This window comes from Fonsecaea erecta (assembly GCF_001651985.1).
Source record: "Fonsecaea erecta strain CBS 125763 chromosome Unknown Scaff12, whole genome shotgun sequence".
Lineage (NCBI taxonomy): Eukaryota > Fungi > Ascomycota > Eurotiomycetes > Chaetothyriales > Herpotrichiellaceae > Fonsecaea > Fonsecaea erecta.
Window position 1 is genome coordinate 791,006 of NW_017387255.1, and position 24,235 is coordinate 815,240.

The window sequence follows — 24,235 nt, forward strand, 5'->3', positions numbered from 1 at the left end:
CCACGTCCAGAGAGGTCCCTCCAGCGGTCGCCGAGGATAGGGAATTTGTCAGACAAAGTCAATTTTCGTCCGGAAAGCTGACCGGCGATAGCCTCGGATGGGATCTTGATAGTTTTGAGTGCGGGGTACAGAGACCTGTGAAAGGGAGGAAGATGTACGTACGAAGACAATTCGAAGGCTGCCACGTTGGATGTTGTGGAACGTCTAATGTTTGGGTGACCACAGTCCAACGCTCAACCAACGGTCACAGATCCGACAGAGCCGTCATAAGGGCGCGAGATAACCTCCAACAAGCGACGCAGTCAGGATGGCTCCACCATATCTTCTCTGGGTCAACTCACGACCGGTACTGGTGGACGAGAAACAGTGGGAAAAATGGTATATCGAAGAACATGTTCGTATCGTGTGGCCGTCTCTCTTCGGCTTCACCGTACTCATCAATTGCAGGTCCCGGACTTGGTGAACAGCAAGACCGCCGTGCGCGCAGCCATGTTTCGCGAGAGTTTCGACTTCACCCTTGCACCAAAAGAGACGAGCCCGCGCAAGTACTTGGTCTTGTACCAATCAGAATTTGAAGAGCCGCTGAGTTCCAAAGAGTACTTGGAAGGCGTGCGACACTCCAGTGTGATGTGGCCTGACAATAAGCCGACACAGGAGGTGGGAGATTTCAACGCGAGGAACTATAAGCTGATCCAGGAGTACGACCCCGACGGAAAGGGGAACAGTGAGTATCTAGGACCATGGCCATGTGGAAAAGACCGCCTGTTGCTGATACCAGTCTTGTAAAGCGGCCCCTCCGTTCTGCGTGACCGTCGAGATGGACCCCATCGACGAACCCGACTTTGACAAGTGGTACCGCGAAGAGCATCTCGACATGCTGCACAAGTTACCTGGGTATCGACGATCGACCAGGTATGTCATTGGCCCGAAGCTGCCGATCACCAAAGGCGAACCTCCAAAATATCTGGCCGTCCATGAGACGGATGATTTGCGAGGATTCATCGGGAAGGAGGCAGATGCTGCCAACGACACGCCTTGGACGATAAAGCATATCAAGGACAGCAAGTCATTCATCGTGAGAGGCTGGGAGTTGATTTATTCGCAAGGCTTTTGAACATACGTGACCGCAGTGGGGAAGACGAGTAGTAGTCGGGTTGGAAGCTCACGTCCAGGTAATATGCTTATGACGCGGACGCCATGATGGATTCCATCCAGGGCCATATGCTCTCATTTGCAGGTGGGTAGCCCATGTGCAGCATCTTGTCGTAGAACCGAGCTTCTTTGGGGCGGCCGTAGTTCATGAGGAGGATATTGTCCTCGATGGGAACCAGTCCATCGTGTGTCCCGTTGATGAGGAGCAGTCTGCAGCTGGGTCCATTGACGATGCCATTTTCAACCAGACTGAAGTCCTTTTGCGCCTTTTCCTTCATCTCTTCCCAGTCCCGGTATCCGTATTTGGCCACATATGCCTCGCTGAGAACAAAGGGGTATTCGTGGTCGTCGACGTGTTCAAGCCACTCTCGACTCAGGAACAGATGGCAACCGGCACCTTGGGCCACCACTCCAGCAAGCCTCGAGTGGTGAGTGTGCGCTAGTCGAATGGCGCAGTATCCTCCAGCAGAAAGACCCCAAGCCATGCATTTTCGCATGTTGAAGGCCGGCTGCTTGTCCATCCACTCAAGGATCGAAGTGAACAGTCGTTCATGAGACTTCGGATCACGACGAGCCGCAGGGCAATCAGCTGTCCCGGGGATTTCGGTGATCACACAGCCCCAGCCGCGATCGAGAAACTCGTCTGTTCGCTGTGACGGCGCTGTCAGCCTGAGCCGTGATATGGTGCGTCTCCTGTGCTGATTGACCTACCTCTGTGTTGTCCGGTCGATGTCCGTCCAGTCCCGTTATCAGCAGCACCACCGGACATCTCTTCTCACTGCTCGCTCCACGGGGAAGCCTCACAAACAACGGCACTTCGCTGCCGTCTTCGCCTTCAGCTGCAGTGTGCGGGATCTTGACCTCTTTCATGGGAGTGTCCCACAGGCTTGCACCCCGTAAATACACTTGTTTCTGAAGCTCAAACGCCTTTCTCTTCAACCCAGAGCCAGCCTCGAGGGAAGGAAATCGAGATATCCGATAGACGCAGGCGGCGCGCTTGAACAGGGCGGCAGCTTTGGCGCGGTCGGAGGCTTGGGCTGACATGGCTGCATCAGTGAGTTTTTCGGCCGTGGGCAGAAAATACTCTGTGTACATATCCGTATAGGCATCGTTCACGTTATCTCGGATAAGGTTCTCGAAGATGGGTTGGAAGTCTTCGAGCTTGCCGTCGTGAAAAGGATACACCCCCAAACTGCAGGGAAACTTCCATTTGGTTTCCCACAGAGCCTTGACCCCATCCAGATGAGGGTATCTCTCGTAGAACTTGTCGCCGAGGATCCAGTTGACCATTTTGCTGGACTCCAGGAGAAGGTTGTTGAGTAGATAGGCAAGAGAAGAAGAACATTGACGAGACGGTGAGGGAAGCGTGGTTTGGGTATTGGCGTCCGCCAATTGATCGATCGCCCGAACCCCCGCGGCGCCAACTGGGTCGGGGTATCCCTACTTCATATCATCTTATTATTATCGTGTGCCTTGTATACATAGTCTACATTACCAGGAGGACCTCTTCAACCATATCCAGCTCTTTCTCGCATCCCTGTCAGATTGAAAATGCCTCAAGCCTCACAACTTGGCCCCTTGGCTTATCTCGACTGCTTCGCGATATGCAGCTTCAGTTCGTTATATATAAGCTGGCCGTCTATCCTCTCGGCAGTATCAAGCACAGTGCGACCGTGATGATCTTTGAGCAGCAAGTCGGCACCATTTTCTAACAAAAGGCGAATCATGTCGTAGTTCTGCGAATGCGTCGCATGGTGCAATCCAGTGGATCCAAACACGTCGGCGGCGTTGACATCTGCTCCACAGTCCAGCAGAAACTGGACCTGTGATATCCTCCTCTGCTCCGCTGCCCAGATGAGATAGGTTTTGTTGTATCCCGAGATTGGGCTCCTGGCTCGGGCAAATTCCAGGCCAGGATCACACTCCTTGCGATACTTGAGGAGGAGGCGACATATTTTTACACCAGTCTCCCAGGTCTTGTCGTCTGTGTAGTCAAACGCCGTCATGGCTTTGAGGGAGGCATCGCATGCTTCGTTGCCGATGTCATTGCGATTGGGCAGTTGGCTCTTGTCCATGTAGTTGACCAATTTCTCTGCCAGTACCATATCCGCCGCGGCGACACAGTAGTCCCATAGAGTGCTTCCGTCTGGATCTTTGTCTTCCAACTTGCTCCCCTGTGCCAACAGTTCAAGAACCCGCTCGTAATTTCGGGACCATGCCGCGTGGTGTAGATCTGGAATATCTTCCAGTTTGAAAATAGCTTCAACAGGTACACCAGCTTGTTCGGCACAGAAAAAGCCCTTTTCTCGGATAATTTGGAGGGCAGATTTTCCTGCTTTGTTGCGCACTTCCATGTCCGCCCCCCTTTGTAGGAGAAGGACGATCAACTCTTCACGTCCGCCGAGAGCAGCCATGTGTAAAGGAGTGTTACCTGTCATGAGTGATTGCATGTTGATGTTGGCGCCCCTATCTAGAAGCAGTCTGACCCTCTCAACAGCGTCTAGAAACACGTGCGCATTGAATACGGCAAAGTGAAGACTGGTCATAAATGTTTCAGGATACACGGGTGACTTCCCCGGGAAATCAACTTTCGCACCATGATCGAGGAAGAACCGAGTCATTTTGGTATTCATGCTCGCGGCAAGATGCAACGGAGAAGTTCCGTATGTCGGGTCAAATGTGTCCACACCGAGTCCGTGGTTGAGGAAGATACGGGCTGCATCAGCTTGCTGGCACTGAGTCGCCAGCATGAGGGAGTTGGTATCGTTGAGATAATGATGCTTGACTTTAGCTGCGATATCTGCGCCATGCGCCAGAAGGACGTCAATACACCCGGTTTCACCAAGCTGTGCTGCTCGGTGTAGGGGCGTCTCCCCGAAGTTGTTGGTCATGTCTTTCTGGTAGCCTTTGTGGTCCAACAGGAAGCTGAGTGTCTTGCTCAACCCGTAACCCGCAGCGGCATGCACCGGGGAGTCTCTTCTCTCAATTGAGTGTTTGTTCCAGTCTGTCCACGGATTGGCATACTCGCAGCCCCATGCACTCTGTCGGTGTGTTGCCACCACCTCGTCTGCACTATGACGATGAGAACTTTCTAGGAAATTGACAATCTGTTCTCGAAAGGCACCTTCAAGATTGCCTTGAATGGCATGCTTCGGCCAATTCCGGGCTGCATAGTTGTAAAATGGAAACTCCCTAGCTCTCGCATCAGCCTGTATTTGGTGAATACGCAGATTCGAGAAGCTTGACAGAGACATGTAAGCTAAACAAGCCCTCAGAATAATTTCATGACCGGCCGGGAGTTGGGCGGATTGGACTTGCTTAAGATAAGCATTGGCAGTTTCGTGCAGCAGTTTGAGAGACCGGGTTGGGACATTGTCGATCTTGTCAATCTCAGGAATCACAAGACCGTGACAGACAGATATCAATTCTTCTTCAGGGGTCTGGAGGTCATTGTCGAGTGTATCGTCTCCGGGCTGAACCAAAAGTCCTTGCTGCAAAGCTTCGACGCTTAGCGGATCTATGGCATGAGACAGCCAAGCTAAAATCTTGAAGGCCTTTTCCCGTTGGGCGGGGGCCTGCATCTCAATCTGTTTAAGGCTGAAGTCGTAGCACCCATTATAATCAGGTGGTAAGGACTTTAGAGCTACCTCGATATCTCCAACATTCTTGATGTTCTCAAGGACGTTCAGGACCAGTTGAGCTTTCAAAAACCTGCTCAAGACTTAGCCACGATACAGTAGATTGAAAGTGCGAAAGGCTCCTACATCTTCTCATTCGCTTGACTTAAAGTTTTGATCAGCAGGTCAGAGAGCGAAGCATTTCGGTCAATATGTCCGCTCAGGTTAACGCTCGACTCTAGCCTGCTCTTGACAAAAAGGATCACGTCTTCTTTTTGAGGTTGTATCTCAAGAGTGCTTGCATCGTGGAAGATTTTTCTCATTGCCGCGTATGGTCTTGAGGTCACGAGAAGACGAATGGGTGGCCGAAGTCGTCGCAACTCATCAATGAAGCGCTCGCAGAGTTCTCGTTTTGGCAGCTCATCCAGAGCGTCGATTATGACGGTTGTTCGGCGACATTTCCGAAGCTCGTCTTGCAGCCAGATTCGATATTGTACCAAGGTCGGCTTCGCTTCTCGCCAACTGACACCCAGGGACTTCATCATCGATTGTGAAATCTCACCACGCTGTTGGAGTAGCTGAGCAAGGATGTTTGAGAGCAGATTCTCGATAGTCAGGTTGCTGTGCTCGCGATAATCGGCGTATATCCAGGCAAGCACCTCGTCCTCCTTCTTTGATTCTGCCAAATGTTTGATGATGATTGATGTGAGAATCGTCTTGCCTACACCTGGCTCTCCGTGGCACCACAGTAGCCCCGACTCCCGCGTGACCCACGATATGAATGATGGATGTCGAAGGATCCATTGTCCAGTGCCTTCCTGGGCCCGTTGAAGGATGCTTTCTTGTTTGACCCAGAAATTGAACCTTGACAACCAGGCTACCATATCCGACTGTTTCCCAGCGTAAATCATCTCAGTAATTTGATGGGCGTCCACAACTTCAATCACCCTCAGCTCATTTTGTATACTTTGAGGAGGGACCACCATCAGCAAGTCCTTCATGTATGCTGCCGCCGTTGCCGCCGCGTAAGGCTGCCAGACTTTGTTCTTATGCGAATCCGCATAGTCACAGATGCCTCGTATAACAAGGCACGGAAATGTGTCCATCAGTCCCGCAGATAATTCCATCTTTTCGTAACTTCTCGCGCTCGTGGGCGTCTTTAACCACGGAATTTCCAGATCCAATTGTGCCGTAGTGAATGACAGGCCGGAAATTTGGTCGAGGCTGGCGTCTCACGAGCTTAGAACGGTCACATTATTTGCATGAACTCGCACTTCGATGCGGATACGTTGGCTTGAATAACAGGTCCCGTTGCGCGCCCGGATACCTACAATCTGAGATTTCGTCGCTGATTTTTGACAAATGCTCATCCATTTGAACCTGCCGCAGAGAATATTCGGCCTTCAGGCTTTCCACCGCCGTCAGCAAGACAGGAGGAGGCTTGTTCAACGACCCTGTCCGATGGAATCCGCCATATTGAGTGGATTTTCCCATGTCGTATTGTATGACACCACCATTTGTAGCTGTGGGCGTGCTCACGACAATGTCGCCGAGTCGAATATCTAATTTGCCTTCCCGGTCCGGTATCCCTCCTCCTATGCCCACGAGTAAGCCAAACCTCAGCGACGGAAAGTCGTTCATCAACTGCGTGGCGACGTTGGTGGCTCGGTTGGTCCCGATTTCTGGTAATGTAGTGATCACCACGTTATGTTGCCCGATTCGCCCAAGTGTGTAGCAGTTCTGCGCACGTTTCGTTGGAAGGGGAGGGTGCCTCTCGTCCAACATTGCTAGGACCGGAGCTTGCTCTTTGCCCATTGGACAAATACACGCAACAAAATAGTCATTGTAAGAAAGCGAACGGAACGGCATATTTGGCAGCTTTGGCGATTGTGGTATCCTACTCGGCTCCTGCAGTTCAATATTCAAGTTGAAACAGCGCAGATTGGGAACTCGTTGTCTCAGCCGAACGTGCCATTTATCTTGTCTTCAGCCGCGCTGCGATTAGGCTGGTGAGGCTGGTGAAGCTAAGAAGACAGGCTGTGGTTGGGTACGAAGCGACGGACGCCGTCTCGTACTTATCATTTGGTCGACGCCACAGCTGGAAGCTTGGTCGTCTAGATGTTGGAAAACGCCTTATGATAGTCAAGTGCCACGTGCCTTCGTCATTTTGCGGCTAACCTGTGAAGGTGAAAACGCCGGGCAGTATGAGGAAGATCCCCGTGACGGAGTGCTTGTCCTTCGACTGCACCTGGCCTCAGCCCAGGCGCAGCTTCGCTTGGATCCGTAAGAGTAGTATACACACTTTCGACATGGCCAGGAATCACAGCTCAAGTAGTTCATCAGTGCCAACATGTTCTAGAATTCCAGATCCAAGAATCTTCCCAATAAACGCCAACTGTGCCCCAAACCACTGTTTGTGCTCTACATCCAGGCTTCCAATACATGAAGCAATGCTGAGAGGCCAGGCAGTAAGGCTTGCTAGGTACGGGTTGATCTCAGCATCTGTGCTGAGTGTGATCACTGTTTGATTTTCGCCCACATTTGTGGCATGGAATCTTCCAAGTACAAATGGTACACCCGAGGACACATCACTGGCCGTAGCCACGATGCGTGAGCGACACTGCTCCACTTGCTGGCTGCAAGCAGAGTCGTCCGACCACGACTGGACGATCTCAAGGATCTTCAGCCACGCTTGATTGAGCAGCAACTTTGTAGCGGAGTAGTTTAGCCACAGAGCGGCAGACACAGTACTGGGATAATTGTAGACCTCGGGGGAGAAGAAGTCCCGGGTGGAGCCAGATAAGGTCGTGGGTATAAGATGCCGGCACGGATACCAGGAGGTTGGAACTTGAGATGCCCAATTCAGCAATGCGTTGTCCAATCTCTCTGCTTCATTCTGCAGTTTCTGGGCCGTTTGAAACAGCCCAGGGCCGATAGTTTCCAGCTGGAGATTATGGTATTGGAAGACCCTGAGTTGATTACGCAGGTTCGCAATTTGTACCACGATGCGGTCGTACTCGAGATCTCGTCCACACTCGCCAAAAAAGCGGCCATCTTCAAGCCATGCTGGCACTGCCAGGAATCGCAGAAGAGCAGATCGAATTATGCCCCGCCGAGAATATTTGATAGTAGAAGTTGCCGGCTGCTTCTCTCCTGGATCGCGGTGTTTCCAAATTTGCAAGATCGCGGTTGCACCATCATGATGCAAGTAGCTGCTGAAGAGAGAACTGGACAGGAAATCCCCGACGCCGTGCGCCGAGTCTTCATAGCGGCCCATGAGAAAGACGGTCAGCAAGGCAGCATCGATGTTTGTTTCGACCAGACTGGACAACGTCAGGTGTGCGTGCCGCAGTAGCTTGTCGTACTGTTCGCAGGCTTCGGCCGCGGCCATTGGATGTCGCTGTGTCCGCGAAAAGAGCACGAGAGCCATGGACGAGATAGCCAAATCAAGGATTGGAAGCGTTATTTCCGAAATCCGTTCAACAATGCAGTCTGCAACGCTTCCCGGAGGGTGCTGCACATGAGTTGGCATTCGTAAGTAGTAGTTCAGATAGTAGACGACAGCACGGGTTCGCAGGTCTGGATGAAGCGCTGGAGTCAGGCTTGAGCGAGGCCCCCTCGGTCGCTTTGTTTCACCGCTGGCATAGCGGTTTTCTATGTGAATCAGGAAGTCCGACCTTGAAGGAGTTGCTCTGATGCATATTCGACGAGACTTGACACATCTCTGACATGTTGGGCGTGTCTCGTCGCACTATGAAAGGAACAAGTGTCAGCTTCCAGCCCAATAATATCGCAACGGGGTTTTCTTGCCTTGATGCGCCGTATTTTGCAGGTACGACAACCACCACTAGGATTCTTCATGAGGTAGTGAAACAAAGCAACCGACCTTTGATCGCCTTGGTACAAGACTCCGACAAGAGTGATCCTTTCATAGATATGCTCCAGGAGAAGACTGGAAGGACATTCGGTACTCTGTACCACACATGTATCTAGGCAGCCGCTTAAGTCCATCAACCATCTTGGTTGACGAATAGGAGAGCGAATCGTGCATGCCGGTGGAGTCGCGATTGGGCTTAAGTCCGGAGCCTAAAACACGTTCAATCTGTCCCAGTTTGACCCACAACGGTCGGGTCGACAGCTGTTGTGAAGTGAACGCATCATTCTTATTACAGAAAATGATAGTGTTTGGTGGCAAGCATTCCAACCCAATGGCTTCAGGTGTCTTGGAAGTCAAGAAGTCCCTGTGACAGATATCATGGTGGTCTCTGCTAAAGGGTGATATGAGCCGCGTGTCTGCATCTAAAGAGCAGGGGGCTTCTGCTGAAATTGTTCTCTAGAGGTGCTATCAATATTGAGGCGTGAAGATGGTTTCGTCCCTATATTTTTTCAAAAATGGGATGGGCAGCGAGCCAGCTGTGCCTCTCTGCTGAGTCACGGACTTGTCTGTCACCTCAGCCGCTGCGGGCCGGACGATAAACCTCGACACGATGATGACATGTTTCGTTCTCCATTTCTGGAACGCTTCGATGGCGCCCTGGAAGGCACAGCGCAGGCTGTTGTCTTCCGGATGTCGCTCAATGATGTCTCGCAACGAAGGCATAAGTTCAACTGCCTCGAGGAAGTCCCTGTGCTTCTTTGGCATATAGGCCCTCATCTCAAGCAACATTCTGGATTCGTGGCGAACCCCAAACATGCGGTCGAGAAGCTGGAAAAGAGAGCTCTGTCCTGCACTGCCCCCAGCGCATTTGATGAGAACTCGAGATCCATCGCTTCGTTCGAGCGCAACGCCATTCGGTAGTCCTTTTTCTTCTGCACCCGCGCTACCTCCGAGCATCGGGCGTATCTGTTGAAAAAAGAGCATCGGCTCACAATTTCGGTGTAAGACAGACAAGGTTTCCCCCATGGCAGTCAGTGTTGTTGCACAAACATCGAAGACCGACACCAAGTCTAGTATTTCGCCATTCTGGACTGCGGCTATTGTATCGAGCATCAGCTTGAGGAGTTTGGCCCCCTGAACCTCGACCATTACTGGCACTAGATTGAACGCGTCCTCGTCCCTCGTGTGTGTAAAGGAAGCAAATGACCTGATAACCTGAAAATTGGCCAGAGCCTGCGACGGGTGTAAGCATGTATCTTGATCTGTTTGCACCCAGTTCCATAGACAGAGTCCAGCATAAGCGAGAACTGGTTTCATTCCGAGATAGTGGCAGACATCGAGAAAGGGCTCGGCGAGACTAGCGGGAATGACTTCTGATGGCTTGCTTTTGTCCTGCCAGATGAAGGCTTGGGTCAAGTAGCCCAGGACAACGTATGCCCGCTGCCAGTGCGCATGGGTCGTCAGATGGTCAGTGGTGAGGATTTCGAGATCGTTGACTCGCGTCTGGAGGGTCTTCGCCTGAAGCAGACGTGGCAGGTCAGAGATGAGCTCGCACCAAGGTGCATAGTATCCTGGCAGCTCTGTCGGCTTCGGAGCCACGAAGCCCAGTACGGAATCAACATCGTAGTCTTGAGGATCTGGTAGTGACGGGAGGAAAGCCATTGGTTTGAGACCGGGAGGCAGCGTCAAAAGTCAAGAAAATCCAAACCTTGGGACACTGCTTTGTGAGCTTTATGAGCTGCTCGAAGTCTTTTCATCGCAGTTCTTGCTTGACGACTCGTATCTAGCTCGTATTGCTACTATTGCCACGCCCTTCTCATGACAATCTAAAGTTTGGCATGCTTTGATTGGTCAAGTCTCGAGGCTTTACCCTTACGCAGCACCACCGGGCGGCTCCAGCATCAAGCGCCATGAACGGAAGTGCGAGAGCGGGAAAACTCAACGTGGGAGCAAGGGAAGATCGTCCATATGTCAGTTATCTGGCCCCATATATGAATTATCAGAGCGGGCGTGGAGTGTGGGTGGAAGCAAGATAGTGATCGAAGCTGGAGAACTTCTCGCGTAGCGCAGCCAAGATCTGGCGTCACGTGTTAGCGTGTGATCCTTTCGGGACAGTCGCGGGCGATGCCTCTAGATCCTTGTCTCCTTGACAGTTAAACCAACCAATTTTCCTTACTTCAGCTGCAACTATTCAACATGATGGTCAATTCTTATTGATCAACCTTTACCTCTAATCTGCAGCGCTGACCTCTGCGACAAAATGACTTCACGGGAGCCATCTGCGGCACCCTCAGAGGGCGACACCATCGACGATCAGATGGATGACACGAAGCCTGACCTTACAGAACTTGATCAAGAGCAGGTCGAAACTATGGAAGATCCCCCTCCTGAGCCTACCCCTACGAGCGGTCGTCGAGCGCCTCGACACAAAGGCACATCCGCCAAAAAATCAAAAGCTCGGAAAGGTGCAATCTGGATCCATGAACAACCTCACGAGGGCACTGAAGATGAGGGTAGCGTGGCTTCTGCACCTCTTTCACGCACCAAAAAGTCAGAGGCCACTCCTGAGTCGGAGCCGAGAACAATCGGAACTGCGGTGGGCACGAGGAGACAGGCTAATGGCACTGTTGGCTCGGTCTACTCTGGAAGCAAGGTCAGACACATCAAGAAGCCCGATGGCACACCCCTGTGGCGCAAGGAGATCCAGTACGAATTTTTGCGGATTGTGATCGAGGACACGAAGCCAGTGTTCACGCGAGTCAGTGACGGCAAACCCGATTGTTTTTTCTCCGACATATATGTTGACTGCATGGCACGAAGTTCCAAGACCAGTAAGATCCTCAAGGACAGGCTTCAGGTTGACCGACAAGCTGCACATAATATGGCCATGATCTGTCTTCTTGTCAACGTGGGCCGCATGAACACGACACTGAACTTTTTCCCGGAGATGAGAGCGCAGCTGAGAACCTACCATTCCATTCCATCTTTGCAAGCGTACAAAAGTCAAAGGGACTACAAGTCATTACAGGACGCTCCAAGGTTGAAAAGTATCCTCAAGGGCGCAAGTGAGGACACGGATGAACCTCGTACATTGACGGCCATCAAAGCTAAACCAATCCCGAGGACGAATCCAGTCAATCTGATATTCGTCCTCTCGCAGTTTGCGCCCAAGATTAGTGAAATGCACTTTACCGATAAAGTTGATTTCTTTGACCTTGCCATGCGACCAACCATCTCATCTGGGACCCGGGCCAGAGCATTTTTGTGGCTCATGTGGTGGTATCTCGAATCCAACTTCACGAAGGAAGACGCACTGCGGAATCCATACGGTCCTGGAGAGTATAAAGAAGACCAAGATCCGAATGATCCCGATGCGATACCACTCCTGGTACCGAAATTGACAACCATCACGGAAGAAGAAGGTGATGCTGAGAATGTCGACCCGCCGGAGGAAGTTGCCTTTGCAGAAAAAATGACACAGGAACGGCGGAGGATCATGCTGGAGAATGCAAATGAACCGCCATTGGTCATGGCTGACCCAGGAAACCCGGACCATAAAGCCCTGAAACGTCTCAAGAAAAACGCCGCATACGGGGACGATGACTCCCTTATCTCTGATGCGGATTCACGGGCAAGTCCCGGTGTAGGACGCTCCCCAGCGCCAGAATCTCTTGGCCACCATGGACACGTTATGAGCAGCGCTCTGGGGGGTCAAGCCGACAGCTTGGATGACGATTGGGAGGCAGTCGACCCGCACCCTGGACGAGGACGGTACAAGCGTGTCAGGGGAAAGAACACGCCAACCCGAAGCAGGGGGGGTGCTAGGCAGAGTGATGGGCCAAGGAGCTTGCTCAAATCAGGTCGCAATGCTAGTACTCCGGACACGATGGAGCGGTACCGAGGGACGCCTCAACCTGGACACCCTGGTATTGGTAACCATCCAGTCATCGGTCAGTTTGATACACACCGAGGCAAGAACGAGACTGACGTGATAGGGGGCCGACCTGAGCCAGCAGCTGGTGGCACCAGCACCAAGGCCAGGGCCAGGACGGGGTACCAGCGCGAACTAGAGGAGCACAGACAGCGTCGGGTCGAGTGGGCCCTCCGGAGACGTCGTAGGCAGGCCCATCAAGAAGCACGGCAGTTGAGGGAAGGGTGCAGATGGCTCCTCCAAGCAGCCAGACGAGTCAGCGAGCTTCCTCCGACGTATGACAGTGAAGAGGAAGAAGAGACAGGCGGCAGTGGCTTCGCCGGTGTGCTTGGCCGCAGATGGTATGGCGACGAACCCGAGCCAGGACAGATTCCTGTTGGGTACGAACCCGATGATCACGGCGAGGAAGCGGAAACATGGACCAAGGTTCTGAGGAAGACAGGGAGGCGCCTGGAAGTCTGGGGTGGAGACCGTGATCTGGCGGTTTACCATGCCCGATTCCAACGCCACCAGGCCGTCGAAGACAATCTCACGGCAGCCCGCTCTCGACCACTCACAAATGGCACACGCAAGAAGCGACGCAAGCGTGAGTCTCCGGCACACCGGCCTCTTCCTGAAATGGGAAGGTCTGCGCAGACTACCCGAACTGGAGGGAGAGATCTCAACGACGAAATCACCCAAGATCTGCTTGCCGAGCGAAGCGACGATGATATGGACGATGACGATTCCCATGCCGATGCAGAGGGCGAGGGCGAGGGCGAGGAGAGTGACATGGATATGGACTGATCGGCCTTTCTGGCAGCCCATCTTCTGACGACTCTCTTCTGCGGCTTCTGCGGAAGCGTCATGTAAGACCTGGGAGTGTTTCTGGCCTCCAAACTCGTCTCAGGACTTTTGGCTGTCGCCTGTAAATTGCGCTTATGCGGCTGAAAGCGACGTTCTTCGGATGACGACGCGATGTAGCAGAAAGCTATTGAACTCGAGAAGCTGTAGCGAACGTACTTTGGGATCTTCGCTCAACATTGCCGCCCCTCGGCCGTAAACGGACGTGGTAAACAGCTATTCCGGGGGCTGAGTTTAGTTCCTCTGCTCGCCTGGTTCTCTTGAAAGGTTCAGCGTGGCAAAAACGAGTCGTTCGGAACCGTCAAAGTCCGGATAGACAGGCAACAACAATGTTCTTCGTCCTCCATGATCTACCATAATATGGAATTCAGCACCACGGACGATCTCTGCTCCGTTCTACGATGGCAAATCTCACTTTTTCTTGAAGTAGTGATTATGAATCCCGTGTAGCACAGAGAATGTGCAAAGAATGTCCTTGGTTGGCTCAAGACCAAAAGGAGGCTATGCCCAGCCCTACGTCGGCATTACTAATTCAACTTCAAAGGTCGACGAGGGTAACACTCGCCATCGACTCTGCAATCGAGGAAAATCTATTTGCATCTTTGAAGGCCTCGAATGCTGCGTCGATTACTGATTATCGTGTTGTTCTGGTCTTGTTCGGCTGAATAAACTCTCATGAGCGTGTACAAGTCGACCGCTGGTATGACCAGTGCGAAAGGACCCAAGGGGAACAACCACCAAACGAGCCAGTCTTGCGAAGAAAACTTCGAAAGCAATTTCAGGATGCGACTCTATGGCTAAGAACGCCGGATGAGGTTGGTAGACTGTGGTTTGATTATTACGCACAGTCCAATGTGAAGCTACCGTCAGAGTCAGAGCAGTCGCTAAGATACGCTCTTGCCGACCATCACCACCAACAGCATGGTTACACCCAAGTTTGTGCTTTTGATCTGTGGACACCAAAGTTCCACGGGACATGAAACTGCAAGTTGCTGAGTCTCCAACCAGCCGCTCATCACACGGGTGCCAATCGCCGTCGATTCACCTCCTTGCTGTTCTCGCCTAAGGCTTCAACCCCAAGGACAGTCCTCACAGAAGAGCGACAACGATCTCGCCACCCCCTAACGACTCATATGATGCCTAATCGCCGGGGCACCAATAAGTAAAGCGAGAGGGTCGATGGCCCCAGACCGGCTTCGGTGCCAGTCAATTACGAATGCGAGGATAAGCTGGTGTCCGGCACTGTGGAGTTGAAGCATGCTTGAATGCTAAGCCTGCAGACGACTATGGCCATGCTGCTGCAGCTCAGAGTCACTCCACGCTGATCTTACATTGCCCGAGACAGATTTGACCCCGTGTCCACAAGACTTGCTTGTCATGATCGCTCCAGGTTGCTCAGGGACTAGGCCATGGACGTGCTGCTACACGGATATTTCCTGACGATGAATCTTCAGCAAGTTTACATTCTATTCCAAACGTAGGCAAGAGATGTTCCATTGCCCAGGATGATCGTTCCCCATGGGTGTCTCGAGCATGCGCGGCGGCCACCTTCCATGCTAATCCTAGACAGGGCGTGCGGTCATGGTTCTCACTAGCGTCGGGTCGTGACAGACGCAGGGCGTGTGGTGCCTGTGAATTCGATTGACACGGGCTGAGCACGACATTTCACGACGCAATGATCCCTGGCGTTATCTCCTCGGTCCAACCAATGCCTCTTGCCGCCTCACAGCTTTGCATTTCACAACAAAGCTGCACCGTGTCGAGACGAACTGCCTATGGGCAGATGACTTTCGGCCTGCGCACGATGACAGCTATGCCTCGCCGGGGGTGGAACAGGCGGCAACACCGCAAACGTATTCCAACCTTGTCGAACGTATTCTAGGATACACACCCTGGCACCGCCGGTCCTGTGAAGTGGAACTTTTGCAGACAGGGTCTTGGTTCTTCCTTTCCACACTGGCACCTGCTCAGCAACAAGCGGGATTGGGACGAGGCAGGCATTCTAATCACCTTTCCGCTCCTACTTGGGAGCAATTCATTGGCTTCAATCCGACATACTTGATCTCTCACTCTGTCTGGATAGAGAACAGAGAGCAGTCTCCACGAGTTTTGTTGACAAGTCAATTCACACTCAATTCCCGCATCATTAGTACCAACATCACAACGTTTGTAACCATTTCTCTTCGTTCACCACAAACGAAGGAAAGAACCCCTATTGCTGTGCTCACAATGGCTGCCACGTGACATTGATTTTGTTCTTTGTATAAAAAGGGAGGCACCCAAGAGGCGGTCGGCACTTTGCTGACTTATCCTAAGCGACTGGCTGACTCATTCAGGAGAAGCACCTTCTCGAAAACCCCGAGCAATCACAAGCACGAACCATCTCGCAATACGTCCGAGTACGAGGTATCATTGAGCAGATTTCCCGAGTGGTGCGAGGGGAAAGTCATGATATCATCGCGCCAAATGAAGACGGCATGGGGTTTGCGAGTTGCGATTGCCTTGAAGACGTGTCGATCTAACCCTCTCGTTGTCCCGTATCGTTTGAAGATTCCATGGAAAATGCGTATGCGGCTTTCATTTCGTGTTCGGCGATCAGTCGTGGAAAATCCCTGCTCTTCAGGAGCCAGACGCCGGTGATCATGTCAGGCACACCTACATATTTTAGTCGTTTTCAAACGGCCCTTTTTTGCGTTAGAATCAGGGACGACTCCCCTCACTGACCCTGGGTGCCGCGTTTCGTCTGCGAATATATGTCCGTTGCGTACTGGTAGCAGAAGAAATTGCAGCACGCTGCTTCTGGCCTGACCGCCACCTTTGATTCGACGTGTTGTGATAGGGCCGAAGACCCACAGCTTTGCACTAATCTATAGCCAGACCAATGAAGTACTACCTGGTGGAGCCTATCCGTACATTGAGCCCCACGTTAAGCGACGTACTGGGGTTCTCATCCTTGCATATCAACAAGGGACAATGGAGCTACCCTCCACCACGATGATTGTCCAGAGCCAGCCAAGCTCCAGAACGGCCCTCTCTGTAATGCACTTCCCTCCCTCCCTCCATCCCTCCCCGGGTTATCACCGGCTTCTGGCTAAAGTTCGAGGAACGGGAAAATAATTCTGGGACAGGACGCCTGATCCAATAGGTGGCCTCCGTTGACCGTTTGAATTTGTAGCCCTTGCCCAATCCATATGCTGGTGAGAGAGTCCGAAGCACTCCAGATAAGCACTCCCCCCTCTCAGCCCTGGAAGTCTGCAACCATTAAGCAGAGGAAGGCCACCGTTTACTCTGTATACGGCGGACGACCCATCCACGTGGCTCCACTCCACCCAATCTCGACCTTTGGCCCCAAAGGTTTCAAAGGCGCGAATGCCTCTCAGTGGGCAGCTCCGGTGAGAAAGCATGCCTCTTGCCTTGCAGGAGGGGTGAGGAGTGTTTGTAGAGGCTATAAGCTCTTACTTCACGGGTCACTGCTGCATGTCTTAGTTAATCAGTTTGTCACAAGAAGTAGGGTCGCATTTCAACGTCCCCTGGGAAAGATACGTTTTCGAACCTCATCATATCCCATTTCCTTTTCGAGATAGCCTGTCCGTTGCCGTCTGCCTTCCTATGGAGACGCCTGCCATCTAAGCATAGGAGGCTGAGGCAACAAGGCCTGAGACCCAAGCTACACGAGATTATCACCATCCTTTTCGTTTATTTTTTTCTCTCTCTCTTTACTGGTGTGTTGATCTGATCTTCTCAGATCTGGCAGCGGAACCTTTCAAATTGCTTCATCTCCTTCGTCACAAGGTTTCTCGAGATAAACTCCAGACAGGGCTCGGTGCTTGTGCGCGTGCGGGCATCGTTAACGCGCGTCACAATATATCGTGGTGGTTGTGTATATATTCTTGATCCTTCCAAACTACTTCCGCTGCTAACACTGATCAGCTCACAGTGGCCTGTCCACGACCATGAGAGACAAAACAGCTAGTTCACGGGCGCAAGCTCCTCGTGGTGCTCCCAACATGGAGAACTTCATATCCGTCTTTCATGCTAGCAGTCCAGATACGCCCCAAACTCCGTCACAGCCCCAAGCGCAATCACACCAGCCCTCGCAACGGCCGGCAAGCAATTCATATTTCTACGTACCCGGACAGTACTGGGAGTCTTTGGACTACTACGACATGGCCATGGACATATGCACCGACTTTTCTGATGTAAGGTGGATTGCAGAATCGAGCCTACAACCAGGGCCCGTTCCTGACGCAGCTCACAGCTCGGTCAAATAACTCCTTCGTTTGCGTCGAACAACAGATCCTTCAACCTCGCAGACGACCTTACGCCGCTTGACTCTCCCCTCGATTTCGCACCAGAGTCTTTCGGCAGTCCTGGGGACTCTTTGCAGCTGGCGCGGACCAACTCGGGTGCCCAAGGGAGCCTGGATGCAGAGGCGGAGTGTTCGGGGCAGGGACGATGTAACAGCCAGCAGCTTCCTTGCAAGATCTGTGAAATGAAGAAGGAGGTCAGTATCGATGGTTGTCAGTAGTGTGGAAACTACTCGCACTCCCAGTCCACGTTCCTCCCTGTGTTCTCAACGAGGCTCATTCGGCTAAGCCAGCTCATTGTGCAGAGGCGGAAAGAACAGAACCGAAAAGCGCAACGAAACCACCGTCTGCGCAGCGAGGCAAAGCTGGATCAGCTGAGGGCAAAGGTCAAATCGCAATCCGATGAGATTGTGATGCTCAGAGACTTCAACCAATCGCTCCTGAAGCATATTGAAACGCTTGAGAGCAAGGACAAGGATGGTGGGACGACCGACGCGGATCCAGAGGCGGAAGAAGAAAACATCCTTCAACGGCAACCGTCGCTTCCTGATTGATTGTCTTGCGATTGGTCGCGAGTACGACACAACACGGTGGACACGGCAGGCTACCGCGTTGCAGCCTGAGGCTGAATCAGGCAGCGTAGCTGACGAAGACAGCTCTTCGTTCCAGCTCATCTCAGGGCAATAGTTCACGAATTGACATGACATAGAATTCTGCCTGGAAACACCGAGTGGCAAAATCTCTGGTAAATGGAATTGAATGGGTTAAAGGCCATGCTTATGGATCAAGGGGCGCAGCTCGCTGTCCCCGAGAAATCGGAGCTAGTGGACAGCCCCCTGCTTAGTCACCCACTCCCACCCACGTGACCCCTTATCGATAACGCGAAGGGCCGAACTCGTCATTTCGCGCTTTGCCGCAGTTGTTCTCGAGTTGCCGTTTTCACTTTGTTGCCTCTTTCATCCTTCACGCTGCAGCCTTCATTCATCCTCCACTTTCGTTTTTGTTTTGGCGTCGTTTCATTTTCGTTCTTCGTGTACTTGACAATGGAGACGCTCGACGGGCCAGCTCCAAAGAGACGCAAGATTACCCCGGAGCTCGACTCGCCGTCTATTTGCCCCGCTGCCCCGTTTTCTGAGTACATTGTAGTCGCTCACACGCGCCTGAGAGCCTCTGAGGCCGACCCCGACCTTTTCCTCGAGTCTCGCGGTGATGCTGCGCTGGAAGTTACGCTGCAGGAGGTGATAAAGTCGAAGAGATGCCACAAGATTCGATTCTCCGTCGGGCGAAGCAGAAGTAGCAAGCACATCTCGACCGACCGTCTGTCACCTCGTGATTTGCAGATCCTGGAAGATGCTCAAAAGTTGGATTCGGCGGCGAGATACAAACCTCCTGCGGCGCTGCCCCTCGCCTGTGCGTATGCCGTGGTGCAACGTGTGGCTCATGAGGTCAGCCTACAACTTTGCATTCTGTGGGAAAATAATGCTGGATGCCGAGATAAAGTCGATCCGATCCTACTTGATATGCTAGGACGTTATCTGCCGCATGCAGAGCCCATCGTGCCTACGTTTGAATCCTGGAACCCACGCGAGTTCTATGACAATGTTCATGTTCCCGAGAAAACAGAGGCCAACTCCGCAGACCTGGACATCCCGCATCTCGAGTCAAAATTGTACCCGTTTCAGAGACGTGCTGTCCGATGGCTTCTCTCCCGAGAAGGTATGGGTGTGCAACAAAACGGAGAACTCGAGTCACTCGCCGAGGCCCCCAGGAGTCAGCTTCCGAGGGGATTTCGAAAGGTTGAGACACCGTGCAATGGAACTTGCTATGTCAATCCTGCACTGGGGGTTGCAACAACAAATCTGTCTGCGGTCAAAGAGTATTTCGCGTCGGTATCGGGTGGGATACTAGCGGATGAGATGGGTTTGGGGAAGACGTTAGAAATTATTGCGCTCATCTGCATGCATTCAAGAACCTCCTGGACACCTCAGCTCCCAGGTTTGAAACCGGCCGCTGCCACCCTGATCATCACACCCCCATCAATTCTTGAGCAGTGGAAGGATGAACTCCAACAACACGCTCCGGCGCTAAGTGTTTTCCATTATCAAGGGGTTAACAGCTACAGGAAATCTGGAGAACACCTCATCGAACACCTTCTCAGCCAAGACGTGGTGCTGACAACATACACTGTCATAGCAAGGGAAGTGCACTATGTGGCAGAGAAACCGGATCGGAACCTGCGCCACAAACGTGAGGAACCGCCGAAAAGCCCGTTGACTCAGATCTCGTGGTGGCGTGTCTGCCTAGACGAGGCTCAGATGGTTGAAAGTGGTGTATCCTCGGCAGCTACCGTAGCCTGCCTGATTCCGCGTAGCAACGCTTGGGCAGTCACGGGTACTCCGCTTCGGAAAGGACATCGAGACTTGTTCGGCCTCCTGCTCTTCCTCCGCTATGAGCCATGGAGCCGGTCACCGCGGCTGTGGGACTATCTCATTAGCTACCATCGCCCTCAGTTTCGAGCAATGCTCGGAGAGATTGCCATGAGACATTCGAAGGAATATGTGCGTGAGGACCTGCGACTACCACCCCAAAGCCGACACACCATCACGATCCCCTTTACCGCTATCGAGGAACAACATTACGCCGAGCTCTTTCAGGAATTCTGTGAAGAGTGCGGCCTCGATCGGACTGGTGCTCCTTTGGAGGACGACTGGGACCCAGACTCCCCTCCGATGGTGGAGAAGATGCGGACTTGGCTTACTCGTCTACGGCAGACGTGCCTTCATCCTGAAGTCGGAGGTCGTAATAGACGTGCGTTGGGTCGAAACGCAAATGGTCCTCTCCGGACGGTCGAGCAAGTGCTTGATGTGATGATCGACCAACACGAAAGCCAGCTGCGTACCGCACAGCGGAATCGACTGATTGCGCAGATCCGGAGAGGGCAGTTGAAAGAGAATGCGAAAGATACTGCTGAGGCTCTTCGGATCTGGAAAGGGGCCTATGACGAATCTGCCGAAATTGTAAGGGAGTGCCGAAAGCAATACGACGACGAGCGACAGTCCACAGATGCCAAGAAGGAGTTACAGGACGACGAAGAGTCGAACCCACGACTCACCACGTTGAAGGCGCGATTGCGATCTGCTTGGGAAGTGCAGCATATTGCCATTTTCTTCATGGCGAATGCGTACTTTCAACTCAAATCCGCACACCTTCCAGAAAGTGAAGAATATCAGCAGTTGGAGAAAAAAGAGACGGCGGCATACGAAGAAGCAAAGTCAATCCGTGGAGAACTGCTGAGAGAGGCCACTGGTCATGTGAACAAGATGATAACCGCAGTCAGGACTAACTTAGCCAGTGGGGTGACACAGATTCCAACAATGACGGAACCTTCGGGTTATGGCGGGATTGAAAGTAGGAAGATCTTTGAGAAACTTCACCACTACTGCCAGGCGATGAATGTGCAAGCCGAGCAGTTCCATGAGCTGCGGCAGAAGATGGCGGACTTCTTGAGCCAAGCTCTTATTGACGAGGACGAAGGCATCGAACTCCAAGGTGATGAGTATGAGAGCTCAACCAAGCATCAAGATGAGATGTACGCATACATGGAAGCTCTGCGAGCCCTATTTGCGGACCGCTCCGAAGCCATCAATGGTCAAGAAAACCTGCTCATTAAGCAGGAAATGAAGCAATTCCTTCGGGTTGCCAAGGAAGGAGAGGGTCCTGCGCCTGCCTTGATGCTCCAATTGCTTGCTGAACGTGAGGAAAAGCGTGTGAAAGTCAGTACCCTGGGTTGTCTCCGCGGTATCCTGGCCGAAATCAGACAGATGGCGTCGTCTTTGCAATGGCACGAAGGGAACAACCAGACCCGTGCAGGTCAAGAGCTGGCGATCCTGGAGCGCGTCTTGCAACACGTTCAACAGCTTAACGCGGCACAGACGAAAGCTCTCACCAATCTCGAGCAAGAGGTGAACCATTTCCGCGATACGATGAACAGTCGACTCGAATATTACCGCGCGCTTCAGAAGATTTCTGACACGGTCGCACCATATCAGGAGGAGAATGTGGGAAATCCCCTCTCTGAAGAAGACTACGGAGAGTTTGAGGACGAGGAAGCCAAACTCCAGCAGAAGATTACCGCTGGTTCTGCCAAGCTTCGATATTTGATGCACATGAAGACAGAGTCGACGTCCGCAGGCCCTAGAATCTGTGTTATTTGCACCGATAGCTTTGAGGTGGGCGCCATGACCAATTGTGGTCATCTAACATGCAAAAACTGTTTGATGCTCTGGGTCAGTCAGCACCACAATTGCCCTGTATGCAAAACCAGGCTCCTTCTCAACAGCTTCCACGACATTACGTACAAACCCGCCGAGATAGCCGTGCAGGCAGAGTCTCCTTCCAACTCTGCCTCGCCATCCACATCTTCAAGCACAGACCATCATCATAACCAGTCGATCTACTCGGATATCAGCACGACGATGTTGAACCAAATCAAGAACATTGATATCCGGGGTCCCAGTTTTGGCAGCAAGATTGATTTCCTCTGTCGCCACCTTCTATGGCTCCGCGAATACGACCCGGGCTCAAAGTCCATCATCTTCTCGCAATATCGCGAATTTATCGACGTGCTGGCCCGGGCATTCTCAACCTATAAAATTTCATCGGCTCGTATCGACGTGAAGAACGGGACTGAAAAGTTCAAATCTGATCCAGCCATCGAGTGTTTTCTGCTTCATGCGAAGGCACATTCCGCGGGCTTGAATCTTGTAGTTGCAAGCCATGTCTTTCTCTGCGAACCACTCATTAACACGGCCATCGAACTGCAAGCCATTGCGCGAGTCCACCGTATCGGACAGCATCGACCGACAACGGTGTGGATGTATCTCATCGCCGACACGGTCGAGGAATCCATTTACGATATCAGTGTGACGCGGCGGCTGGCGCACATGAAAAGTAACAATAACAATGGCGGAAGCGGCACTGCCGCATCTTCAGTCTCTCAGTCAGGCAAGAATACTCCTCGCATCATAAACACTCTCCAAGAAAATGCAATCGATGCTGCCAATTCCATGGAATTGCAAGCTGCAGACCTCAGTCGCTTACTTGCTGCAGGCAAGTCGGGCGGGGAAATGGTCGATAAGGAAGATTTGTGGTCGTGTTTGTTCGGACGCGCCAGACGACGTGACGAGATGGCCCTGGGCGCATTGGCTGAAAGTCAGCCGGCAAACGCCGAAGTGGCGAGGTTTTTGAGGGCGGAGGCCGCAGAAAGGAGGGCCGAGCCAAGTTAAGAGGTCAAGGTGAGAGAGGGTTCATATGGCATCACTCTTTGATCGGTTCCAATACGGACATCCACAGGCATCGCGGACTACAGATGAGACTTGCAGGTGACACTGCCAAGGGTGGACAAAGCATCTGCGTAGAACTGATGCCCTCACTCCTCCATCAAGGTTAGGTTTATCGTGATCATCATCCAGCCATTGAGCTGTTTGGGCATGCTGGGTCATTCGGAGGCTGTCGCGCGTCTTGCCCTCCAGCGGATATGGGAGTGGCTCCAAGTAAAGGTGTATCTGAAGTTTTTCGTTGTTGAAAGAGAGGGGAGCCTCAGTACCCATCGCCGCATGGGAGATTTGATAAGTTTTCCTGTTCTCTCACTGCTGGCCGGGCACGAAGCCTCTCTCAGAATCTGTAGTCCTGAATATACGGGCTCGAAACGAGTCTTTAGACAACAGTCGTACGTTCCAGAATATTATCGTGCTCTGTCCAGACGGCCGGCTCCCCTCGACCCAGGCCACGAGAAGGGAAAAATCGGACAGGTTACACTTTGACTGCTGCATACATACCTAGAGGACATATATCCTCCGAAGTGTCTCTATCCCGCGCGCGAGACGGGCAACACATTAGCAGACTTCCTATTCAGCCTCCGCTTATAGACCTGAAAGAGACCACTATTACACTTTGATATTGACCCAAGCGGGAAAAGACAAGACTGTGATCATCATCATCAAGTCATCTCTCCATGCAGAGGAGATGGGTATGGATCTATTTAGATCCAAGCTTGATTAACGAGTCTACAGTATTTCCACGGATCGAATCGGATCCCCATTCGAGGTCTTAAGAGTCAAGAAAGCTTTCTTGCTCCAATTCCCTCGGATTTCTACCTCAGATCAATTCCAGTGTAGTTCGATGGACTCGTCGTGATCATATGGCATGTCCAAGCTAAGCTCACTGAGTCCTCCTGAGGAGTAAGTAAGTGGCGAGAGCCTCGCTGGCTGACAGGGTGGCTGCTCGCTCGCTGGCTTCAAAGACCCCTCCCATGTGTGCTCGCTCCGCGTCCACAGGTCAGCGTCATGTTCCACGCTCAATGTTCACCGTTGGTCGAGTATTTCTCTTTCTTGCTCCTGTCGCCGCGTTCGTCGTCAACCAGCCATGGTCTCCTCCTGTTCCTGTCGCTTTGATGCCGAAATATGGACCTCGCGAAGCAAGCATCTCACCGCGGTATAAAGTCGCCGTG

The 24,235-nt window shown here is 52.3% G+C and overlaps 8 protein-coding genes across 8 annotated transcripts; 4 read left to right on the forward strand and 4 right to left on the reverse strand.

Moving 5' to 3' along the window:
- Nucleotides 1-307: 307 nt before the first annotated feature.
- Nucleotides 308-1,114, forward strand: AYL99_10858 (hypothetical protein; the record flags this gene model as incomplete). Its single annotated transcript, XM_018842364.1, has 3 exons — nt 308-394; nt 448-724; nt 789-1,114. The coding sequence occupies 3 exons, from the start codon at nt 308-310 to the stop codon at nt 1,112-1,114; spliced, it is 690 nt and encodes a 229-aa protein (XP_018688525.1).
- Nucleotides 1,115-1,181: 67 nt separating this feature from the next.
- On the reverse strand, nt 1,182-2,442 carry AYL99_10859 (hypothetical protein; the record flags this gene model as incomplete). The annotated part of the gene is made up of 2 exons (XM_018842365.1): nt 1,182-1,802; nt 1,864-2,442. 2 exons carry the CDS (start codon nt 2,440-2,442, stop codon nt 1,182-1,184), a joined length of 1,200 nt encoding a protein of 399 aa, XP_018688526.1.
- Nucleotides 2,443-2,735: 293 nt separating this feature from the next.
- AYL99_10860 (hypothetical protein) lies at nt 2,736-6,584 on the reverse strand (the record flags this gene model as incomplete). Its single annotated transcript, XM_018842366.1, has 3 exons — nt 2,736-4,863; nt 4,917-6,000; nt 6,101-6,584. The coding sequence occupies 3 exons, from the start codon at nt 6,582-6,584 to the stop codon at nt 2,736-2,738; spliced, it is 3,696 nt and encodes a 1,231-aa protein (XP_018688527.1).
- A 505-nt stretch (nt 6,585-7,089) lies between these two features.
- Nucleotides 7,090-8,199, reverse strand: AYL99_10861 (hypothetical protein; the record flags this gene model as incomplete). The annotated part of the gene is made up of 1 exon (XM_018842367.1): nt 7,090-8,199. The coding sequence occupies one exon, from the start codon at nt 8,197-8,199 to the stop codon at nt 7,090-7,092; it is 1,110 nt and encodes a 369-aa protein (XP_018688528.1).
- Nucleotides 8,200-9,114: 915 nt separating this feature from the next.
- Nucleotides 9,115-10,308, reverse strand: AYL99_10862 (hypothetical protein; the record flags this gene model as incomplete). The annotated part of the gene is made up of 1 exon (XM_018842368.1): nt 9,115-10,308. One exon carries the CDS (start codon nt 10,306-10,308, stop codon nt 9,115-9,117), a length of 1,194 nt encoding a protein of 397 aa, XP_018688529.1.
- Nucleotides 10,309-10,906: 598 nt separating this feature from the next.
- AYL99_10863 (hypothetical protein) lies at nt 10,907-13,363 on the forward strand (the record flags this gene model as incomplete). The annotated part of the gene is made up of 1 exon (XM_018842369.1): nt 10,907-13,363. The coding sequence occupies one exon, from the start codon at nt 10,907-10,909 to the stop codon at nt 13,361-13,363; it is 2,457 nt and encodes an 818-aa protein (XP_018688530.1).
- Nucleotides 13,364-17,427: 4,064 nt separating this feature from the next.
- AYL99_10864 (hypothetical protein) lies at nt 17,428-18,281 on the forward strand (the record flags this gene model as incomplete). Its single annotated transcript, XM_018842370.1, has 3 exons — nt 17,428-17,619; nt 17,679-17,924; nt 17,973-18,281. 3 exons carry the CDS (start codon nt 17,428-17,430, stop codon nt 18,279-18,281), a joined length of 747 nt encoding a protein of 248 aa, XP_018688531.1.
- Nucleotides 18,282-18,770: 489 nt separating this feature from the next.
- Nucleotides 18,771-23,012, forward strand: AYL99_10865 (hypothetical protein; the record flags this gene model as incomplete). Its single annotated transcript, XM_018842371.1, has 1 exon — nt 18,771-23,012. One exon carries the CDS (start codon nt 18,771-18,773, stop codon nt 23,010-23,012), a length of 4,242 nt encoding a protein of 1,413 aa, XP_018688532.1.
- Nucleotides 23,013-24,235: the final 1,223 nt, after the last annotated feature.